The sequence below is a fragment of the Grampus griseus genome (genome assembly GCF_964374135.1).
Source record: "Grampus griseus genome assembly, chromosome: 3".
In the NCBI taxonomy this organism is placed as follows: domain Eukaryota; kingdom Metazoa; phylum Chordata; class Mammalia; order Artiodactyla; family Delphinidae; genus Grampus; species Grampus griseus.
In genome coordinates, this window is record NC_139019.1 from 60235262 (window position 1) to 60258268 (window position 23007).

The following is a 23007-nucleotide window of genomic DNA, read 5'->3' on the forward strand; positions in this document are numbered from 1 at the left end:
AACATAAACTCTGCTGGTTTTTCAAAGCCAGACATTCTGAGGGCTCATCTTTCCAGTGCAGGACCCCTGGGCTGGTGACCCCATTTGGGGCTCAGACTCCTTGCTCCTTGTAGAGGACCTCTGTGCTTGTGATATTCCTTCCATTTGTGGGTTGCCAGCATGGGGTGTGGGTCACCACCTGTCCTACCCATCTCATGTGGTTATTTTTGTTTCTTTTAATTTTTTAAAAAAGTTTTTATTGGTGTATAGTTCCTTTACAATTTTGTGTTAGTTTCCACTGTACAGCGAAATGAATCAGTAGTATGTATACATATATCCCCTCTTTTTTGGATTTCCTTCCCATTTAGGTCACCACAGAGCATTGAGTAGAGTTCCCCGTGCTATACAATAGGTTTTCATTAGTTATCTATTTTATACATAGTTTCAATAGTGTATGTATGTCAATCCCAATCTCCCAATTCATCCCACACCCCCCCGCTTTCTGCCTTGGTATCCATAGGTTTGTTTTCTACGTCTGTGTCTCTATTTCTGCTTTGTAAATAAGATCGCCTATACCAGTTTTTTCAGATTCCACATATATGCGATAATGAACGATATTTGTTTTTCTCTTTTTGACCTACTTCACTTTCTATGACAGTCTCTAGGTCCATCCATGTCTCTACAAATGACCCAATTTTCTTCCTTTTTATGGCTGAGTAATATTCCATTGTATATATGTATCGTGTGTTTACTTCTTTATGTCTTTAGTTGTGGAAAATCTTTTCTGCTAGTGTTCAGGTTATTCTCATAGATAGTTGCTCTGTAACTAGTTGTAATTTTGCTGTGTCTGTGGGAGGAGGTGAGTTCAGTGTCTTCCTACTTCACCACCTTGGCCATCTCCCCTACTCTTGAAATTTTATCTCAATTCTCTATTTGATTTGTCTTTATTTTTCTTTTATTTTCACTGGCAATACCTAGGAATTGAAGATTATGTAACTAAAATAGCAAAAATGATTTTTCTTTTTTTTTTAAGATCTATTTTTTAGTGACGTCTACCTATTACTAGTGGTTGAACTGTTTGAAAGGATGCATTATGAATACTTCTCCCTAGCAAAGCAAAGAACATGTAGGGGTCCTCAGATGACCTTTCCTGACAAACTAGAGAATGAAATTTGAAAGCATTCTGTGAGATTTTGGTCCAGCTTAGCTCCCATATCTGTTCATCTTTACCATCCTTCAAAAATATGTTAACTTCAGGACAGTGACTTAAGAAAAATCCTGATGAAATTCTGAGAATTCCCCAAGGATTCTAAAAGGTAATTGTGAAGCATGGGAGGAAAGCAGTTAGGACATCCTCATCTTTTTCTTGAGTTTTAAGATGTTCTTGAGCCTTACTTTTTGGAAGTGTAGAGTATACAGAAGGAAGGAAGTAGGGTGAAGAGATTGGAGTAATAACTTGAAATATGCATATATGCTTAATGCCCACATGTAGGCACCAGGCCTTTCTTATATTTTAATGAATATTTATCTAACATTCTAGACTGACAAATAGTTTTTAAAAAGCAGTACCTCTTGCAATTTCACTCATTTTTCCTCTGCATGTATTGTCCTATAAGCAGTAGTAATAATAAAATATGTAAGATTGGAAACTTTTTTTTTAAAGCATATATGGATAGGGAAATTTTTTGGCCATAATTCACAGTGGCCTTTAAAGTTCCTCATAGTTTTTTTTTTTTTTTCTGATTTTTTTTTTTTTTTTTTTTTTTGCGGTACGTGGGCCTCTCACTGTTGTGACCTCTCCCGCTGCGGAGCACAGGCTCCGGACACGCAGGCTCAGCGGCCATGGCTCACGGGACCAGCCGCTCTGCGGCATGTGGGATCCTCCCGGACCGGGGCACGAACCCGTGTCCCCTGCATCTGCAGGTGGACTCTCAACCACTGCACCACCAGGGAAGCCCCCTCATAGTTTTTCAGCTCCTTGCCCTTGTTCTTGTTCTTGGTGAGTTTATGTTGCCGGAAATATGTATAGTTTATCTATCACACTGTGAGTGTTTAGCCAGTCTTCAAACTGAATTTATGCTGCTATTAAAAATGCGTGTTTAGGGACTTCCCTGGTGGTGCAGTGGTTAAGAGTCTGCCTGCCAGTGCAGGGGACACAGGTTCCATCCCTGGTCTGGGAAGATCCCAAATGCCACAGAGCAGCTAAGCTTGTGCATGACAACTACTGAGCCTGCGATCTAGAGCCCGTGAGCCACAAATACTGAGCCTACGTGCCACAGCTACTGAAGCCCGCACGCCTAGAGCCCATGCTCCGCAACAAGAGAAGCCACTGCAATGAGAAGCCCGCACACCACAACGAAGAGTAGCCCCCACCCACTGCAACTAGAGAAAGCCCGTGCACAGCAACAAAGACCAACACAGCCAAAAATAAATAAATTAATTAATTTAAAAGACAAACAAAAGTGTGTTTAAGATGGTCTCATATTTTATAAAGTAACAGCGGACCATATGAATTCACTTCATCATGTTGCTCTAATATAGAAAGAAAATTCAGACTGTGTTACAAACCAAAGGAAAATAACTCTCTGTTTCTTCTAAAGTTAAAATAATAGATTTATTCGTTTGTCCTAGGGTATGCCCAGTATGCATGTGTAATAAATAATAAAAGGCTTATGCCAGGTAAGTTGGAATTTTGGAACAAAAGAGATGCAACTGATTCATCTGTACTTTTTTTGTATTATCAAACCAACTCTCCATTAAATTTTAGCAAAACTTCAGTTCTGCTACATTAGGTATATTTGGACCTTTAAATCCCTGCTGTAATTAAAGCTAATTCTTTATGTTATGTATGTTGACTTGATAATTGGCTCAATGTTCAGAAAGAAAATTTAGGTTTAGTTGTATTCTCTAGGCCTGCACAGTTCAGCCAGCTCCATCTGGCTACTGAATACTTGAAATGTAGCTAATCCTAATTAAGATGCTTTGTAAGTGTAAACTACACTCAGTTTTGAAGACTTAGTACAGAAAGTCCATGTAAAATATTTTGGTAATTTTTATAGTGATTAAATGTTAATTTTATATATAATTAGTAATATTTTGTAAGTACTGGGTTAGATAAAATGAATTTCACTGGTTTCTTTTTACCTTTTTAATGGCCCTACTAGGTAATTTTAAGGTATAAAATATAACTTGCATTTTATTTTTGACAGCATTGTTCTAGGCTGTCACATGTCCAAGCAATATGTGATGAGGGCCTGGACTGGGACAGTTAAGACACTGAAAATCGATAATGAGAGAAAATTGGGATAAATTTCAAACAGTCTATAGCACTTGGTAATTGATTTCAAGTGGTGGTTAAGGAGATGTCAAAGACTTATGATTTGGATAAGTGGATGGTCATATCATTAACCAGGAAAAGGAACATGAGAGGAAGAGGCACTAGAGATAATAGCTATTTCACTGTGTGTATATATCTTCACTAATTCATTGAAACATTTAGCATTAAATATAAGATGGTCATGTTTAAGAGTCTTCTCTCCTGTTTCCACCTCTTTCCAGAATTTGAATTCAGAAGATCAAAAAACATCAAGTATTGAACATATAAGCTGCAGTGAGGGAGAAGATTTTGCAAGTGTGAAAAAGAAGGCCAAAATAGACATTCATTACAAAAAGAGTCCCCCCAAATATACTGTTCCAGTTAGCGCAAAGACTGTAGAATCTCCTCTTGATGAAAACATTTATAATTCGGCTTCATTTAAAGATGAGAAAGTCATAGACACTGATAGTGAGCCTGAAGAAGGTGAAATTACAGACTCTCAGACCGAGGACAGTTATGATGAAGACATTACCAGTGAAGACAATGTAACTGCAGAAGATTCTGAAGATGAAGGTGAGTAAATGGCCATTACTTAATTTTATATAAATAACCAAGTATGGTCATTGTAAAAGTGCAAAATGGTTAAAAGTGTTATTAACCCATATAATATATCTGCCGAAAAGTGAGCTGATTGTTTTAAAGAGATTAATAACATTATTAAAAATTATAACTGCTTGGTTATTTTTCAACAGTAGGATGTGAATAAATGACTAGTACTTGGATCCTGAAGTTTCATTGCATTGAATGGCTTAGTCAGTAAAAACACAAAACCAAGTTACCTACTTTCTAATCCTAAAGTAGGTACAAAGTCTATTTTAGTGGATTAGATATTTGTCCTCTTTTGTAATTGAGGGAGGGAAAGCAGTTGCCTTTAAAAAGAGTAGTCCATGAATTCAGCTTACATAGGTATTATGGTAAATCTAGTATTTATTTTACTTGAGGATATAAAGATATACTTTTAAAACTCAGGAATTCATATTGGTGTATATGAGCTTATTTTGTTCTTAATGGAATTTCCTCTCATTTTTTCTTAAAAAGGGCAGACTCAGTTTTTCTCACTTAATGTAAAAATGCTTTTTTGGGATACTTTCAAATTCCAAGACCTTAAAAAAGAGAGAGTTGATTATTTTATAATTGTGATAGGTGCTGAATATCTTTAGGTTGATCTTTTTATAAATTTATTTATTTTTGGCCGCATTGCACGGCATGTGGGATCTTAGTTCCCTGACTGGGGATCAAGCCTGTGCCCCCTGCAGTGGAAGTGTGGAGTCTTAACCACTGGACCTCCAGGGAAGTCCCACAGGTTGACCATTTTAAATTGGTAACATTGTTAAACCTTACTTACTGTGTATGTGATATAGCAGAATTTAAGAATGTTGTTTTAAACAGAATGAAGATTTTTATCAATATATTTGTACTTTATGTATGCCTCCTACTCATCCCTATGCATTTCTGATTTTTTCCCATAGCATTTGAATTAATATTTACACATTTCTTTCTTTGGCAGATGAAGAAAAAATTTGGCCCCCATGTATTAGAGTAATTGTAATTAGATCACCTGTGTTGCAGACAGGATCACTTTTTATCATTACAGCTGTAAATCCTGCTACAATTGGAAGGTAAAAATGTTTAGTGTTATTATATTTGTGTATTTGTCTTATTCCAGTGGACTGTACTTTTCCTGAGCAGTTAATCATTAAATATGCATGGTACTGGTTGAATAGGAAAAAAGTGACATCCATGTCCCTCCCTTTTCCACTCAAAAAATATTCTGACACCTACCTTTTGTCACCTGCTTTTGGAAGACAATTGGAGATATAACCTCTTTATCCCTAAAGGGGACTGCCTATGTAAAGAGATAAAATCTTGGTGATATGATACCTTCCACAGAGGTTTTGTCATTTTCTTACCTTTTGTATTGCTTTTTTTAGGTTTAAATTACTTAAACCCACTGTTGACCTCCTCTGATTGTTTTCCTTTACCCCTTTATAATTCAGCCAGCTTGGTAGAGAGGTAGGTTTTAATCATGAGTAGGATAATTTCCTTTCTTCCCAACTGGAAAGGTAATGTATGGAACAGATTCCATACGATATCTTAATTTTAAATTCTTAGAAATATTATACTTTTTTTACATTTAGTAATAGAAGTGGAAACAGTCAACAGGTCTGGAAAAAGTGATTGACATGAGTACAAAGGACATTTTGTCTCACTGGATGTTTATTAGCCTGTGACACATGTACCAAAGAGTAAAAGTAATTCTGGAACCTTCTTTCAAAAAGGAAATTAGAGTAGCATTATAGAAACCAGATTTAGTGTGATAGACTTGCATTTTAACATTATCTTTTAAAACAAAAAAACTTATCTTTAAAAAAATTCTTTAAGTGCTACATTTATGTATGCTTCAAAAATAATTAAAGGCATTTTACTTAACTCTGCAGAGAAAAAGATATGGAGCATACTCTCCGAATCCCTGAAGTTGGTGTCAGTAAGGTAAGCTCTTTGATTTTTCGGTTACAACCCCCTAGATGTGATTTTGTAAATCATCCTTTTTTTTTAACATCTTTATTGGGGTATAATTGCTTTACAATGGTGTGTTAGTTTCTGCTTTATAACAAAGTGAATCAGTTATACATATGTTCCCATATCTCTTCCCTCTTGCGTCTCCCTCCCTCCCACCCTCCCTATCCCACCCCTCCAGGGGGTCACAAAGCACTGAGTCGATATCCCTGTGCCATGCGGCTGCTTCCCACTAGCTATCTACCTTACGTTTGTTAGTGTATATATGTCCATGCCTCTCTCTCGCTTTGTCACAGCTTACCCTTCCCCTTCCCCATATCCTCAAGTCCATTCTCTAGTAGGTCTGTGTCTTTATTCCTGTCTTACTGCTAGGTTCTTCATGACATTTTTTTTTCTTAAATTCCATATATATGTGTTAGCATACGGTATTTGTCTTTCTCTTTCTGATGTAATTCACTCTGTATGACAGATTCTAGGTCTATCCACCTCATTACAAATAGCTCAATTTTGTTTCTTTTTATGGCTGAGTAATATTCCATCGTATATATGTGCCACATCTTCTTTATCCATTCATCTGATGATGGACATTTAGGTTGTTTCCATCTCTGGGCTATTGTAAATAGAGCTGCAATGAACATTTTGGTACATGATTCTTTTTGAGTTATGGTTTTCTTAGGGTATATGCCTGGGAGTGGGATTGCTGGGTCATATGGTAGTTCTATTTGTAGTTTTTTAAGGAATCTCCATACTGTTCTCAATAGTGGCTGTACCAATTCACATTCCCACCAGCAGTGCAGAGTGTTCCCTTTTCTCCACACCCTCTCCAGCATTTATTGTTTCTAGATTTTTTGATGATGGCCATTCTGACTGGTGTGAGATGATATCTCATTGTAGTTTTGATTTGCATTTCTCTAATGATTAATAATGTTGAGCATTCTTTCATGTGTTTGTTGGCAGTCTGTATATCTTCTTTGGAGTAATGTGTATTTAGGTCTTCTGCCCATTTTTGGATTGGGTTGTTTGTTTTTTTGATATTGAGCTGCATGAGCTGCTTGTAAATTTTGGAGATTAATCCTTTGTCAGTTGCTTCATTTGCAAATATTTTCTCCCATTCTGAGGGTTGTCTTTTTGTCTTGTTTATGGTTTCCTTTGCTGTGCAAAAGCTTTGAAGTTTCATTAGGTCCCATTTGTTTATTTTTGTTTTTATTTCCATTTCTCTAGGAGGTGGGTCAGAAAGGATCTTGCTGTGATTTATGTCATAGAGTGTTCTGCCTATGTTTTCCTCTAAGAGTTTGATAGTTTCTGGCCTTATATTTAGGTCTTTAATCCATTTTGAGCTTATTTCTGTGTATGGTGTTAGGGAGTGATCTAATCTCGTACTTTTAAATGTAGCTGTCCAGTTTTCCCAGCATCACTTATTGAAGAGGCTGTCCTTTCTCCACTGTACATTCCTGCCTCCTTTATCAAAGATAAGGTGTCCATATGTGCGTGGGTATATCTCTGGGCTTTCTATCCTGTTCCATTGATCTATCTTTCTGTTTTTGTGCCAGTACCATACTGACTTGACTACTGTAGCTTTGTAGTATAGTCTGAAGTCAGGGAGCCTGGTTCCTCCAGTTCCGTTTTCCGTTCTCAAGATTGCTTTGGCTATTCGGGGTCTTTTGTGTTTCCATACAAATTGTGAAAGTTTTTGTTCTAGTTCTGTGAAAAATGCCAGTGGTAGTTTGATAGGGATTGCATTGAATCTATAGATTGCTTTGGGTAGTAGAGTCATTTTCACAATGTTGATTCTTCCAATCCATGAACACGGTATATCTCTCCATCTGTTTGTATCATCTTTAGTTTCTTTTATCGGTGTCTTATAATTTTCTTCATACAGGTCTTTTGTCTCCTTAGGTAGGTTTATTCCTAGATATTTTATTCTTTTTGTTGCAATGGTAAATGGGAGTGTTTTCTTGATTTCACTTTCAGATTTTTCATCATTAGTACATAGTAATGCCAGAGATTTCTGTGCCTTAATTTTGTATCCTGCTACTTTACCAAATTCATTGATTAGCTCTGGTAGTTTTCTGGTAGCATCTTTAGGATTCTCTATGTATAGTATCATGTCATCTGCAAACAGTGACAGCTTTACTTCTTCTTTTCTGATTTGGATTCCTTTTATTTCCTTTTCTTCTCTGATTGCTGTGGCTAAAACTTCCAAAACTATGTTGAATAAGAGTGGTGAGAGTGGGCAACCTTGTCTTGTTCCTGATATTTGTGGAAATGCTTTCAGTTTTTCACCATAGAGGATGATGTTGGTTGTGGGTTTGTTATATACGGCCTTTATTATGCTGAGGAAAGTTCCCTCTATGCCTACTTTCTGGAGGGTTTTTATCATAAATGGGTGTTGAATTTTGTTGAAAGCTTTTTCTGCATCTATTGAGATGATCATATGGTTTTTCTCCTTCAGTTTGTTAATATGGTGTATCACGTTCATTGATTTGCGTATATTGAAGAATCCTTGCATTCCTGGAATAAACCGCACTTGATCATGGTGTATGATCCGTTTAATGTGCTGTTAGATTCTTCTGCTAGTTTGAGGATTTTTGCATCTATGTTCATCAGTGATATTGGCCTGTAGTTTTCTTTCTTTGTGACATCCTTGTCTGGTTTTGGTATCAGGGTGATGATGGCCTCGTAGAATGAGTTTGGGAGTATTCCTCCCTCTGCTATATTTTGGAAGACTTTGAGAAGGATAGGTGTTAGCTCTTCCCTAAATGTTTGATAGAATTCGCCTGTGAACCCATCTGGTCCTGGGCTTTTGTTTGTTGGAAGATTTTTAATCACAGTTTCAATTTCAGTGCTTGTGATTGGTCTGTTTATATTTTCTATTTCTTCCTGATTCAGTCTTGGCAGGTTGTGCATTTCTAAGAATTTGTCCATTTCTTCCAGGTTGTCCATTTTATTGGCATAGAGTTGCTTGTAGTAATCTCTCATGATCTTTTGTATTTCTGCAGTGTCAGTTGTTACTTCTCCTTTTTCATTTCTAATTCTATTGATTTGAGTCTTCTCCTTTTTTCTTGATGAGTCTGGCTAATGGTTTATCTATTTTGTTTATCTTCTCAAAGAACCAGCTTTTAATTTTATTGATCTTTGCTATCGTTTCCTTCATTTATTTTTGATTTATTTCTGATCTGATTTTCATGATTTCTTTCCTTCTGCTAACTTTGGGGCTATTTGTTCTTCTTTCTCTAATTGCTCTAGGTGTAAGATTAGGTTGTTTATTCGAGATGTTTCCTGTTTCTTAAGGCAGGATTGTATTGCTGTAAACTTACCTCTTAGAACTGCTTTTGCTGCATCCCATAGATTTTCGGTCATCGAGTCTCCATTGTCATTTGTTTCTAGGTATTTTTTTATTTCCTCTTTGATTTTTTCAGTGATCACTTAGTTATTAAGTATTGTATTGTTTAGCCTCCATGTGTTTTTATTTTTTACAGATCTTTTCCTGTAATTGATATCGAGTCTCATGGCGTTGTGGTCGGAAAAGATACTTGATACAATTTCAAATTTCTTAAATTTACCAAGGCTTGATTTGTGACCCAAGATATGATCTATCCTGGGGAGTGTTCCATGAGCACTTGAAAAAAATGTGTATTCTGTTGTTTTTGGATGGAGTGTCCTATAAATATCGATTAAGTCCATCTTGTTTAATGTATCATTTAAAGCTTGTGTTTCCTTATTTATTTTCATTTTGGATGATCTGTCCATTGGTGAAAGTGGGGTGTTAAAGTCCCCTACTATGAATGTGTTACTGTCGATTTCCATTTTTATGGCTGTTAGTATTTGCCTTATGTATTGAGGTGCTTCTATGTTGGGTGCATAATTATTTACAATTGTTATATCTTCTTCTTGGATCGATCCCTTGATCATTATGTAGTGTCCTTCTGTGTCTCTTCTAATAGTCTTTATTTTAAAGTCTATTTTGTCTGATATGAGAATTGCTACTCCAGCTTTCTTTTAGTTTCCATTTGCATGGAATATCTTTTTCCATCCGCTTACTTTCAGTCTGTATGTCTCTAGGTCTGAAGTGGGTCTCTTGTAGACATCATATATATGGGTCTTGTTTTTGTGTCCATTCAGCCAATCTGTGTCTTTTGGTGGGAGCATTTAGTCCATTTACATTTAAGGTAATTATCGATATGTATGTTCCTATTCCCATTTTCTTAATTGTTTTGGGTTCGTTATTGTAGGTCTTTTCCTTCTCTTGTGTTTCTTGCCTAGAGAAGTTCCTTTAGCATTTGTTGTAAAGCTGGTTTGGTGGTGCTGAACTCTCTCAGCTTTTGCTTGTCTGTAAAGGTTTTAATTTCTCCATCAAATCTGAGTGAGATCCTTGCTGGGTAGAGTAATCTTGGTTGCAGGTTTTTCTCCTTCATCACTTTAAATATGTCCTGCCACTCCCTTCTGGCTTGCAGAGTTTCTGCTGAAAGATCAGCTGTTAACCTTATTGGGATTCCCTTGTGTGTTATTTGTTGTTTTTCCCTTGCTGCTTTTAATATGTTTTCTTTGTATTTAATATTTTACAGTTTGCTTAATATGTGTCTTGGTGTGTTTCTCCTTGGATTTATCCTGTATGGGACTCTCTGTGCTTCCTGGACTTGATTAACTATTTCCTTTTCTATATTAGGGAAGTTTTCAACTATCGTCTCTTCAAATATTTTCTCAGTCCCTTTCTTTTTCTCTTCTTCTTTGGGAACCCCTATAATTCGAATGTTGGTGCATTTAATGTTGTCCCAGAGGTCTCTGAGACTGTCCTCAGTTCTTTTCATTCTTTTTTCTTTATTCTGCTCTGCAGTAGTTATTTCCACTATTTTATCTTCCAGGTCACTTATCCGTTATTCTGCCTCAGTTATTCTGCTATTGATCCCATCTAGAGTATTTTTAATTTCTTTTATTGAATTGTTCATCGTTGCTTGTTTCATCTTTAGTTCTTCTAGGTCCTTGTTAAATGTTTTTTGCAGTTTGTGTATTTCCAAGATTTTGGATCAACTTTAGTATCATTATTCTGAATTCTTTTTCAGGTAGACTGCCTATTTCCTCTTCATTTGTTAGGTCTGGTGGGTTTTTATCTTGCTCCTTCATCTGCGGTGTGTTTTTCTGTCTTCTCATTTTGCTTATCTTACTGTGTTTGGGGTCTCCTTTTTGCAGGCTGTAGGTTCGTAGTTCCCATTGTTTTTGGTGTCTGTCCCCAGTGGCTAAGGTTGGTTCAGTGGGTTGTGTAGGCTTCCTAGTGGAGGGGACTAGGGCCTGTGTTCTGGTGGATGAGGCTGGATCTTGTCTCTCTGGTGGGCAGGTCCACGTATGTTGGTGTGTTTTGGGGTGTCTGTGGACTTATTATGATTTTAGGCAGCCTCTCTGCTAATAGGTGGGGTTGTGTTCCTGTCTTGCTAGTTGTTTGGCATAGGATGTCCAACACTGTAGCTTGCTGGTTGTTGAGTGAAGCTGGGTGCTGGTGTTGAGATTGAGATACCTGGGAGATTTTTTTTTTTTTTTTTTTTGCGTTACGCGGGCCTCTCACCGTTGTGGCCTCCCCCATTGCGGAGCACGGGCTCAGGACGCGCAGGCTCAGCGGCCATGGCTCACGGGCCCAGCTGCTCCGCGGCATGTGGGATCTTCCCGGACCGGGGCACGAACCCGTGTCCCCTGCATCGGCAGGCGGACTCTCAACCACTGCGCCACCAGGGAAGCCCTCCTGGGAGATTTTTACCATTTGATATTATGTGGAGCTGGGATGTCTCTTGTTGACCAGTGTCCTGAAGTTGGCTCTCTCACCTCAGAGGCACAGCACTGACGCCTGGCTGCAGCACCAAGAGCCTTTCATCCACACGGCTCAGAATAAAAGGGAGAAAAAGTAGAAAGAAAGAATTAGTAGAAGAAAGAAAGAAAGAAACAAAGAAAGAGAGAAAGAAAGAAAAACAAAGAAAGAAAGAACGAAAGGAGGGAGGGAGGGAGGAAAAACAGAAAGAAGATAAAGTAAAGTAAACTAAGAGAAAATATAATAAAGTTATTAAAATAAAAAATAATTATTAAGCGAAAAATAAAAGAAAACAAATTAAAAACAGACGGATAGAACCCTAGGACAAATGGTGGAAGCAAAGCTATACAGACAAAATCTCACACAGAAGCATACACATATACACTCACAAAAAGAGGAAAAGGGGAAGAAATCCTAAATCTTGCTCTCAAAGTCCATCTCCTTAATTTGGGATGATTTGTTGTCTATTCATGTATTCCACAGATGCAGGGTACATCCAGTTGATTGTGGAGCTTTAATCCACTGCTTCTGAGGCTGCTGTGAGAGATTTCCCTTTTTCTTCTTTGTTCTCACAGCTCCTAGGGGCTCAGCTTTGGATTTGGCCCCGCCTCTGCGTGTAGGTCGCTGGAGGGCGTCTGTTCGTCGCTCAGACAGGACAGGGGTTAAAGGAGCCGCTGATTATGGGGCTCTGGCTCACTCATGCCGGGGGGAGGGAGGGGCACGGAGTGCGGGGTGAGCCTGCGGCGGCAGAGGCCAGCGTGACGTTGCAGCAACCTGAGGCGCTCCGTGCGTTCTTCCCAGGGGAGTTGTCCCTGGATCCTGGGAACCTGGCAGTGGCGGGCTGCACAGGCTCCCTGGAAGGGGGGTGTGGATAGTGACCTGTGCTTGCACACGGGCTTCTTGGTGGCAGCAGCAGCAGCCTTAGCGTCTCATGCCTGTCTCTGTGGTCCGCGCTTGTAGCCACGTCTGGCGCCCGTCTCTGGAGCTCCTTTAAGCAGCGCTCTTAATTCCCTCTCCTCGCGCACCAGGAAACAGAGGGAAGGAAAAGTTTCTTGCCTCTTCGGCAGGTCCAGACTTTTCCCTGGACTCCCTCCTGGCTAGCCGTGGCGCACTAACCCCCTCCAGGCTGTGTTCACGCCGCCAACCCCAGCCCTCTCCTGGTGCTCCGACCGAAGCCCGAGCCTCAGCTCCCAGCCCTGCCCGCCCCGGCGGGTGTGCAGACAAGCCTCTTGGGCTGGTGAGTGCCAGTCGGCCCTGATTCTCTGTGCGGGAAATCTCTCCGCTTTGCTTTCCACACCCCTGTTGCTGTGCTCTCCTCCGCGGCTCCGAAGCTTCCCCCTCCGCCACCCACAGTCTCCGCCCACGAAGGGGCTTCCTAGTGTGTGGAAACCTTTCCTCCTTCACAGCTTCCTCCCACTGGTGCAGGTCCCATCCCTATTCTTTGTCTCTGTTTTCTCTTTTTTCTTTTGCCCTACCCAGGTACATGGGGAGTTTCTTGCCTTTTGGGAGGTCTGAGGTCTTCTGCCAGTGTTCAGTAGGTGTTCTGTAGGAGTTGTTCCCCGTGTAGATGTATTTCTGGTGTATCTGTGGGGAGGAAGGTGATCTCCGCGTCTCACGCTTCCACCATCTTCCCCCAATCTGTCATATGGTTTTTATCATTCAGTTTGTTAATATGGTGTATCAAACTGATTGATTTGCCTAAACTGAGGAATCCTTGCATTCCTGGAATAAACTCCACTTGATCATGGTCTATGATCCTTTTAATATGCTGTTGGATTCTGTTTGCTAGTATTTTGTTGAGTAATTTTTACACCTATGTTCTTCAGTGATATTGGCCTGTAGTTTTCTTTTTTTGTGACATCTTTGGTTTTGGTATCAGGGTGATGGTGGCCTTGTCGAATGAGTTTGGGATTGTCCCTCCCTCTGCTATATTTTGGAAGAGTTTGAGAAGGATAGGTGTTAGCTGTTCTCTAAATGTTTGATAGAATTCGCCTGAGAAGCCGTCTAGTCCTGGGCTTTTGTTTGTTTATCACAGTTTCAATATCAGTGCTTGTGATTGATCTGTTTATATTTTATGTTTCTTCCTGGTTCAGTCTCGGGAGGTTGTGCTTTTCTAAGAATTTGGCCATTTCTTCCTTGTTGTCCACTTAATTGGCATATAGTTGTTTGTAGTAATCTCTCATGATCCTTTGTATTTCTGCAGTGTCAGTTGTTACTTCTCCTTTTTCATTTCTAATTCTGTTGATTTGAGTCTTCTCCCTTTTTTTCTTGATGAGTGTGGCTAATGGTTTATCAATTTTGCCTATCTTCTCAAAGAACCAACTTTTAGTTTTTTTGATCTCTGCTATCATTTCCTTCATTTCTTTTTCATTTATTTCTGATCTGATCTTTATGATTTCTTTCCTTCTGCTAACTTTGGGGATATTTTGTTCTTCTTTCTTTAATTGCTTTAGGTGTAAGGTTAGGTTGTTTATTTGAGATGTTTCTTGTTTCTTGAAGTAGGATTGTATTGCTATAAACTTCCCTCTTAGAACTGCTTTTGCTGCATCCTATAGGTTTTGGATTGTCGTGTTTTCATTGTCATTTGTTTCTAGGTATTTTTCTATTTCCTCTTTGATTTCTTCAGTGATCTCTTGGTTATTTAGTAGCGTATTGTTTCGCCTCCATATGTCTGTATTTTTTACAGTATTTTTCCTGTTATTGATATCTAGTCTCATAGTGTTGTGGTCGGAACAGATACTTGATACGATTTCAATTTTCTTAAATTTACCAAGGGTTCATTTGTGACCCAAGATGTGGTCTGTCCTGGAGAATGTTCCATGAGCCCTTGAGAAGAAAGTGTATTCTGTTGTTTTTGGATGGAATGTCCTATAAATATCAATTAAGTCCATCTTGTCTAATGTGTCATTTAAAGCTTGTGTTTCATTATTTATTTTCATTTTGGATTATCTGTCCATTGGTGAAGGTGGGGTGTTAAAATCCCCTATTATTGTGTTACTCTCAATTTCCCCTTTTATGGCTGTTAGCATTTGTTTTATGTATTGAGGTGCTCTTGTGTTGGGGCATAAATATTTACAGTTGTTATATATTCTTGGATTGGTATTTTGATCATTATGTAGTGTCCTCTTTTGTGTCTTGTAATAGTCTTTATTTTAGAGTCTATTTTGTCTGATATGAGAATTGCTACTCCACCTTTCTTTTGATTTCCATTTGCATGGAATATCTTCTTCCATCCCCTCGCTTTCAGTCTGTATGTGTCCCTAGGTCTGAAGTGGGTCTCTTGTAGACTGCATATGTCCGAGTCTTGTTTTTGTATCCATTCAGCCAGTCTATGTCTTTTGGTTGAAGCATTTAATCCATTTACATTTAAGGTAATTATTGATATGTATGTTCCTATTACCATTTTCTTAATTGTTTTCAGTTTGTTTTTGTAGGTCTTTTCCTTCTCTTGTGTTTCCTTCCTAGAGAAGTTCCTTTAGCATTTGTTGTAAAGCTGGTTTGGTGGTGCTGAATACTGTTATCTTTTCCTTGTCTGTAAACATTTTAACTTCTGCATCAAATCTGAATGAGGTCCTTGCTGGGTAGAGTAATCTTGTTTGTAGATTTTTTCTTTTCATCACTTTAAATATGTCCTGCTACTCCCTTCAGGCTTGCAGAGTTTCTGCTGAAAGATCACCTGTTAACCTTATGGTGATTCTCTTGTATGTTATTTGTTGCTCTTCCCTTGCTGCTTTTAATACTTTTTCTTTGTATTTATTTTTTAATAGTTTGATTAATATGCGTCTCTATGTGTTTCTCTTTGGGTTTATCCTGTATGGGGCTCTCTGTGCTTTCTGGACTTGATTGACTATTTCCTTTCCCATGTTAGGGAAGTTTTCAACTATAATCTCTTCCAATATTTTTTCAGACCCTTTCTTTTTCTCTTCTTCTTCTGGGACCCCTGTAATTTGGATGTTGGTGCGTTTAATGTTGTACCAGATGTCTCTGAGACTGTCCTCAATTCTTTTTTTTCTTTTTTCTGCTCCCTGGCAGTTTTTTCCACCATTTTATCTTCCAGCTCACATATCTGTTATTTTGTTATTGATTCCTTCTAGTGTATTTATAATTTCAGTAATTGTGTTCATCATTGTTTGTTTGCTCTTTGGTTTTTCTAGATCCTTGTTAAGTGTTTCTTGTCTTTTCTCCATTCTGTTTTTGAGATTTTAGATCATCTTTACTGTCATTACTCTGAATTCTTTTTCAGGTAGGTTAGCTATTTCATCTTCATTTATTTGGTCTTGTAGGTTTTTACCTGCTTCTTCGTCTGTAACATATTTTTTTGTCGTTTCTTTCTTTTTTTGGGATGGGTGGTGCTGTATTCCTGTCTTACTGGTTGTTTGCCCTGAGATGTCCAGTACTGGAGTTTGCAGGCAGTTGGATAAAGCTGGGTCTTGGTGCTGAGATGAGGACCTCTGGGAGGCCTCACTCCAATTGATAGTCCCTGGGGTCTGAGCTTCTCTGTTAGTGCAGTGGTTTGGACTCGGAGCTCCTACCACAGGAGCTCGGACCTGATCTGCAGCCTAGGAATCAAGATCCTGCAAGCTTTGTGGCATGGTAAAAAAAAGAGAGAAAGAAAGAAGAAAAGGAGCAGTACAGTATCAAAGAATAAAAAACAAAATTGAATTAGAAAGATAAAAATTATATTAGGAAAAACAAAACTATAATTGAAACAACTGCAACAAGGTAAAATAACACAACAGAAAAAAGAAAAAAAGCGGGGGGAGGGCAGGGAACAAGCCAAAAAGAGAGAACAATAACAAAGTATAAAGAATAAAATAAAATTAGAAAAATAAGAGGTTTATCAGGAAAAATAAAAATATAATAGAACAACAATGAATCAACAAGGTAAAACAGAACCCCAATCCAAAAGAGGAAAAAAGAAAAAAATGCACCTTGGCTATGGGGGCAGAGTGTAAGCTGGGGTGAAACAGGTAGGGGTGCGAGTTAGGGTGGGGCGGGACCTAGGCAGGTGGGGGGTGACATTTGAGCATGGGGTGGAGCGTAGGTGGTGATGTTCAGGCATTGGGCGGGGCCTCTGCTTAGGACCTGCGTGGAAGGGGAGAGGTAGCATGTCCAAAGAAGGGCCTCTGGAGTGTGGAGTTCTGGAGTTTGGAGGTAGGGCCCTGAGTGAGGGTGTGGGGGTGGGGTTTAGGCCAAGTGTTGGAGGGTGTCTCTGAGTGCAGAGCTGGGGCCCTGGGTCGGGGTGGGGTGGGGACGGGGCTGGGTTTCTGCGAGGCAGGAGGGAGGCTCTGAGGGCAGAGGATTAAGCCTGGGAGCCCAACAAGCTCCCCGGTGCCTAAGTGGACAGGGAAAGCACTGGCCCCATTCCCTTCCATTCTTTTGTGCCTCTCCCCCACTGTCTCCCCCAGGGTCTCCCCCCGCCTGTGGACCCCTAACCGTGGGTGGGTCCCACTGGGTGTAGGAACTCCTCCTCTCCCTAGCCACCCCTCAGGGGTGCTGTCCCTTAGGTCCGGCCTTTACTTTTGCTCCCCCTTCCCTCTCTCCCACTTCCTCAGGACCTGTGTGGCTGGAGGGGGCCTCGGTAGGTAGAGGATCAGGCCTGGGATCTGAACAGGTTCCTGGGGGCCCAAGTGGGCGGGGAAACCTGGCCATGCTCCCTTTTGATCCTCTGCCCTCCCAGTGGTTCCCCAATTTCCCCCTTTGGACGTGGGATTCCTTCCCCTCCCCCACCTGCCCCTTAGGGGTGCCAGTTCCGTCCCACCTCCACTTCTCCCCCCCCTTCACTCCCCCCACATCCCACATCCTACCCAGTTGCTGGGGGTTCCTGCCATCCCCTTAGGTGTCCGTTGTCCCCCACCGGTGCCTGCTAGGTGCCCTAGTTGTGCGGAGACGCGAATTCCCTGTCCTCCTAGTACGCTATCTTGACCCCACCCCTGTAACTAGCTTTTTTGCTTATTTAGCATGTCTTCAAGATTCATCCATGTTGTAGCATATATCAGTACTTCATTTCTTTTTATTGCCAAATACTACTTCAATGTTCAGATACAGTGTTTTTTATCTGTTCATCAGCTGATGGACATTTGAATTGTTTCCACTTTTTGGTTATTAAGAATAATGCTGCTGTGAACATTTCACGTACAGGTTTTTGTTTGGAGGTATGTTTTCATTCCTCTTGATGCCTGCCTCAGAGTAGAATTGTTGAATCGTATGGTAACTCCCTGTTTAACATTTTGAGGAACTGTCAGACCCCCCACAAAGCAGCTGCACCATTTTACATTCCCACCAGCAATGTATTGTTTATGAAATTTAAAGTTAAATATTTCTGCAGCTCTATATCCAGTTAAATAGGCATGTATTGAGTACATGCCCAATATATGTGAGGTACTGTATTATGTACTAAGTGGTAAGAAAATTGTAAACTAAATGTAAGCAATAGGGACTTCCTTGGTGGTCCAGTGGTAGAGAATCCACCTCCCAATGCAGGGGATGTGGGTTCGATCCCTGGTCGGGGAACTAAGATCCCACATGCTGTGGGGCAACTAAGCCCGAGCGCCTCAACGAGAGAGTGTGTGTGCTGCAAACTACGGAGCCCACAGTGCTCTGGAGCCCGTGCACCACAACTAGAGAGAAAACCCACACACCACAACTAGAGAGAAGCCCAAGCCCACACGCCACAACGAAAGATCCGCGTGCCTCAAGGAAGATCCTGCATGCTGCAGCTAAGACCTGACACAGCCAAATAAATAAACAAATAAATGAATAAATAAGTAAATTAAATTAATTAAATAAAAATAAATGTAAGCGAAAATTGTAAGCAGTACAGTGACATTCACATATACGGAAACTTTGTATCATTTAATTGTTATATAAACAAAGTGCTGTGGAACAGAAGGGAGTGATTAGTTCTGAGTATTGAAAATTTGGAAAAAACTGAGAAGTCAGCCTTGAATGTTTCAAATCACCTTTTGTATTAAGAATTTTTAATAACACGAACAGACATATTAGGTGAAAAAATTATTTCAAATTATATATATAGTATAATCTCAACTATATTATAAAAGTAGAAAAGGTAGGACACATACTAAATTATTAATGGTAATTATAGGTGGAATTATAGGTGAGTTTTTTTCCTGTAGCCTTCTCATTTCTACCAGAAGCATTATTACACTTTTGTATTCTGAAAAAAATGTATTAAAAATAATAAAAGCTAAATTATTAAGAGACTAAAGTTCATTGCATCTTATCATAGAGAAATTATCTATGGTTTAAAAAAAGGTATAATACTTTATAATTACCTGGTTTCTTTTTTTTTAAGTTTCATGCAGAAATTTATTTTGATCACGACTTACAAAGTTACGTCCTTGTGGATCAAGGCAGTCAAAATGGTACAATTGTAAATGGAAAACAGATTCTTCAAGTGAGTATATACTTATTAATTAAATACTTGCACATTATTTTAAAAAACTGAAATGAAACTTTTTATCCCTCAGGGCCATAGTTATTATACATATCATTTAGTTCAGATTGGTATTCACCCAAATGTGTTAACATGGAAGGGAATTCTTAGAAAGGGCTAAAAAATGTATACAGTAAGTGGATACTTAACTGTTGAGTTTTGACTTCTAATTTTGTACCTGTGCCTTATTTTTGGAAATAAATGCATTTTAAAGCTATTCAGAGTAAATGTTCTTATAGCAACTTTAGGGGCCATCCTTTGTGTGTGTGTGTGTGTGTGTGTGTGTGTGTGTGTGTGTGTGTTTAAACTGTTAAAGGAAATGTTGTTAAACTGTAAACTCCTTGAAGGCAAGGGCTATGTCTATTTAGTTAACTCTTCTATCCCAACATGTAACAAAGTGCTTTAGCACATAATAAGATAATATATGGAAGGGAGGGAGGGAGGTCTTAGTCTATAAGAATCAAAAATGAGATAAAACTGAATTATCAAGAGAGGATGGAAAAAGGGAAATATGATGCACCTATCTCCTTAACACTTCATCTTTTTGATTGTGATTTTTCATTTTGGTAGTAGACTGTTTGAAGTTTGAGTTGGGTATTTCTGTGATAGGATTGGGCATGGAGATGGGGAGATCAGTGGATTTTGATAATATAAAAATTAGAGGGCTTCCCCGGTGGCGCAGTGGTTAAGAATCTGCCTGCCAATGCACGGCACATGGCTTCGAGCCCTGGTCCTGGAAGATCCCACATGCCGCGGAGCAACTAAACCTGCGAGCCACAACTACTGAGCCCATGTGCCACAACTAGTGAAGCCCATGTGCTTGGAGCTTGTGCTCTGCAATAAGAGAAGCCACTGCAGTGAGAAGCCCGCGCACCACAACGAAGAGTAGCCCCTGCTTGCTGCAACTAGAGAAAGCCCACGCCTGGCAACGAAGACCCAATGCAGCCAAAAATAAATAATAATAAGTAAAATAAATATTAAAAAAAAATTAGAAGTTGCTCGGTTCAGCTGTCATCTTCTCAACTAGTAGAATATTATGCATCACCTTCAAGTTTTGTGGAAATGTGTGTGCATATGTCTATCTCATTGAGAACAATCTCAATGTTTATTTTTATAATCAGACATTACAGTAGACATAAAATAAATAAAATAACCATATGTAACTCTCTTGGGTTTGGCTTTGTAATTTTTTTCTCCTTTAGCCCAAAACTAAATGTGACCCTTACATACTTGAGCATGGAGATGAAGTGAAAATTGGAGAGACTGTGTTGTCCTTTCACATTCACCCTGGCAGTGATACCTGTGATGGCTGTGAACCAGGGCAGGTTAGAGCTCACCTTCGTCTTGATAAGAAAGATGAACCTTTTGGTATGTGAAACATACTGTTTATGGGCATGGTAGCTTTTTAATTCACTGCGTGTTCTAAAAAAGTATCAGTACCAGCTTCATATCTAATTGATATAATACTCTATTGAGATACATTTGTATTTAAGTGAATATTATCAAATGAGCCTAAGAAATGACATGTATTTGAAATTTGAGACCTAGACTAGTAGATTATGATTGTAGTTGGTTTTTCTGTGTAGTAATTTGTACTATTACAGCATTAGGTTACTTTATGACCAGGAATGATAATCATTAGCTCTGTTTTTGCTAATCCAGTCTATAGGCTTTTGAAGCAGCACTGCAGTGGTAGCTAAATGTACTTCAAAGGAGTAATTGTGACATAAATAGAGATTGGTTTCCCTTTAACATCTGTTTACTGATATAAAAAGTCATCCGCAGTTAAACTCTGATGTAAAATAGTAACATAGAAAATAATAGGCCAAGGTATTAAGATTTATTTGTTGATATATTTGCTTTCCTACTTATAGTTTGTTTGATATATTATCTGTGTATATACCATTACTTTCTATAATAAATAATATTGTAAAATGTTACTATCTTGTTTAAAACCCACTCATCTAAGGCTTTAAAAATTGAAAGATCCTTTTAACTAGTAAGTAATTTTTTTCACATCGTTTGTTTCCTTTAAATACCAACTATACACGTTCATTATGTATTTTTTGTTTTCTCATACTACCTTATGAAAATGAGTATGGCACGTTACATAGTAACGTGAATCTTGGGTTCTGTTATTTTTCTTTTGCACAAGCTTATGTTCCTTTGGAAAACTCACAATATTTCTGCATTTGGATTTCTATTACAGTAACCATATTGAAAAATTAAGATGTGCAGTGTTTCTTTCAGTATCTAAAACATTCCTATAATCTTTCGAGTTTTGGTTTACTTTCCAAGTAGATTTAATTACCAAAATGCTGAAAGGACATCATCACAACCTAAGATCCTTTTATATTAATTTATTTGAACTTTTTATTAATCTGCAGATGGGATACTAGTACTATTAGTTTTTCATTATTAAATAAACAGTATTATATCATATTTAGTGTTTTTTTTTTTTCTTTAAACCAAACTCAATTTTTCCTTTTAGTTGGTCCAACTCTAAGTAAGGAGGAAAAAGAGCTGGAAAGGAGAAAAGAATTAAAGAAAATACGAGTAAAATATGGTTTGCAGGTAAGGGAGTTAAATATTGTTACATGTGTTAAACTGTGCGTCTGGTTTTGTATAAAACTGCCTGTAGATAAGCATAGTCCATTTTTATATATAAAAAGAGAGCTATTTAGAATGATTCTGAGATTTATGTAGTTCCTGTTAGTTTTTTACTGTTTACCTCAACAACTGTTGAGGTTGGAGTAGGAAAGTGATGATAATACCCTATATTGGAATAACCATTTCTGGTTTTTAAAAAACTTGCATTAAAATGATACCCTCGAAAAACACAGTTGGAGGACTAATACTGCCTGATTTCAAGACTTATTATAAACTACAGCAATAAAAACAGTATAGTACTGGCAAAAAGATAAATATGTTGATGGAACAGAATAATGAGTCCAGAAATAAACCCATATAGATACATAGATACATAGATAAATGTATATATGTGTGTGCGTGTGTGTGTGTGTATGATTTTCAACAAAGGCATGAAGGCAATTTGGTGGAAAGAGGATGGTCTTTTTTCAACAGTCAGTGCTGGAACAATTAGATAGCCATATACAACAACAATAACCTTGATCCCCACCTCATAACATATAAAAATGAACTCAAAATGGACTATAGATATAAATTTAAACTTACAGAAGCAAACCTTAAAAAAAAAGTCAAAGATTTTTTAAGGTATCTAACACTAAAAGCACTATCCATAAAAGCACAAATTGTACTTCCTCCAAAACTTCTGTTCTTCCAAAGACACGATTAAGAGAATGAAAAGGTAAGCCACAGACTGGGAAAAATATTCGCAAATCATATATCTGATAAAAGTCATGTATCTTACACCTAGAGTATATAAAGAACTCTGAAAACTCAATAAGGGAAAACAACTTAATTTAAAAATAAGCAAAAGATTTGAATAGACACTTCACCAAAGCAGGTGGCAAATACACACATGAAAAGATGTTCAGTATTATTAGTCATTGGGGAATTGCTATTTAAAACCAATTAAAAAGACTGACCATACTAAGTGTTGGTGGGCATGTGGAGGAACAGGAACTCTCATACACTGCTGGTGAAAATATAAATGGTGTGATTGCTTTGGAGAAGAGTTTAGTACTTTGTCAAAAAGTTAAATGTACACCTACTGTATTATTCACCATTCTACTTCAAAGTATTTCATTTCTATCCAAGAGAAATGAAAGCATATGTTCATACAAAAACTAGTGAGCAAATGGTCACAGCAGCTTTTTTTCTAAAAGCCAAAAACTGGAAAAAACTCATCTGTCCATCATTAATGGATAAACAAACTATGTTAAATCTATATGGTCAAACACT

The 23007-nt window shown here is 38.4% G+C and overlaps 1 protein-coding gene across 2 annotated transcripts in view; it reads left to right on the forward strand.

Annotated features, from left to right (window-relative positions):
- The window catches only part of AGGF1 (angiogenic factor with G-patch and FHA domains 1), a 49763-nt gene that overhangs the window by 18324 nt on the left and 8432 nt on the right, over nt 1–23007 (forward strand). For both annotated transcript variants that reach the window (XM_082651009.1, XM_082651010.1), the window contains exons 6-11: nt 3538–3868; nt 4863–4974; nt 5794–5845; nt 18982–19083; nt 20325–20490; nt 21614–21696. In XM_082651009.1, the coding sequence (XP_082507135.1) occupies nt 3538–3868; nt 4863–4974; nt 5794–5845; nt 18982–19083; nt 20325–20490; nt 21614–21696 (846 nt within the window). The remainder of the gene's footprint in view (nt 1–3537; nt 3869–4862; nt 4975–5793; nt 5846–18981; nt 19084–20324; nt 20491–21613; nt 21697–23007) is intronic.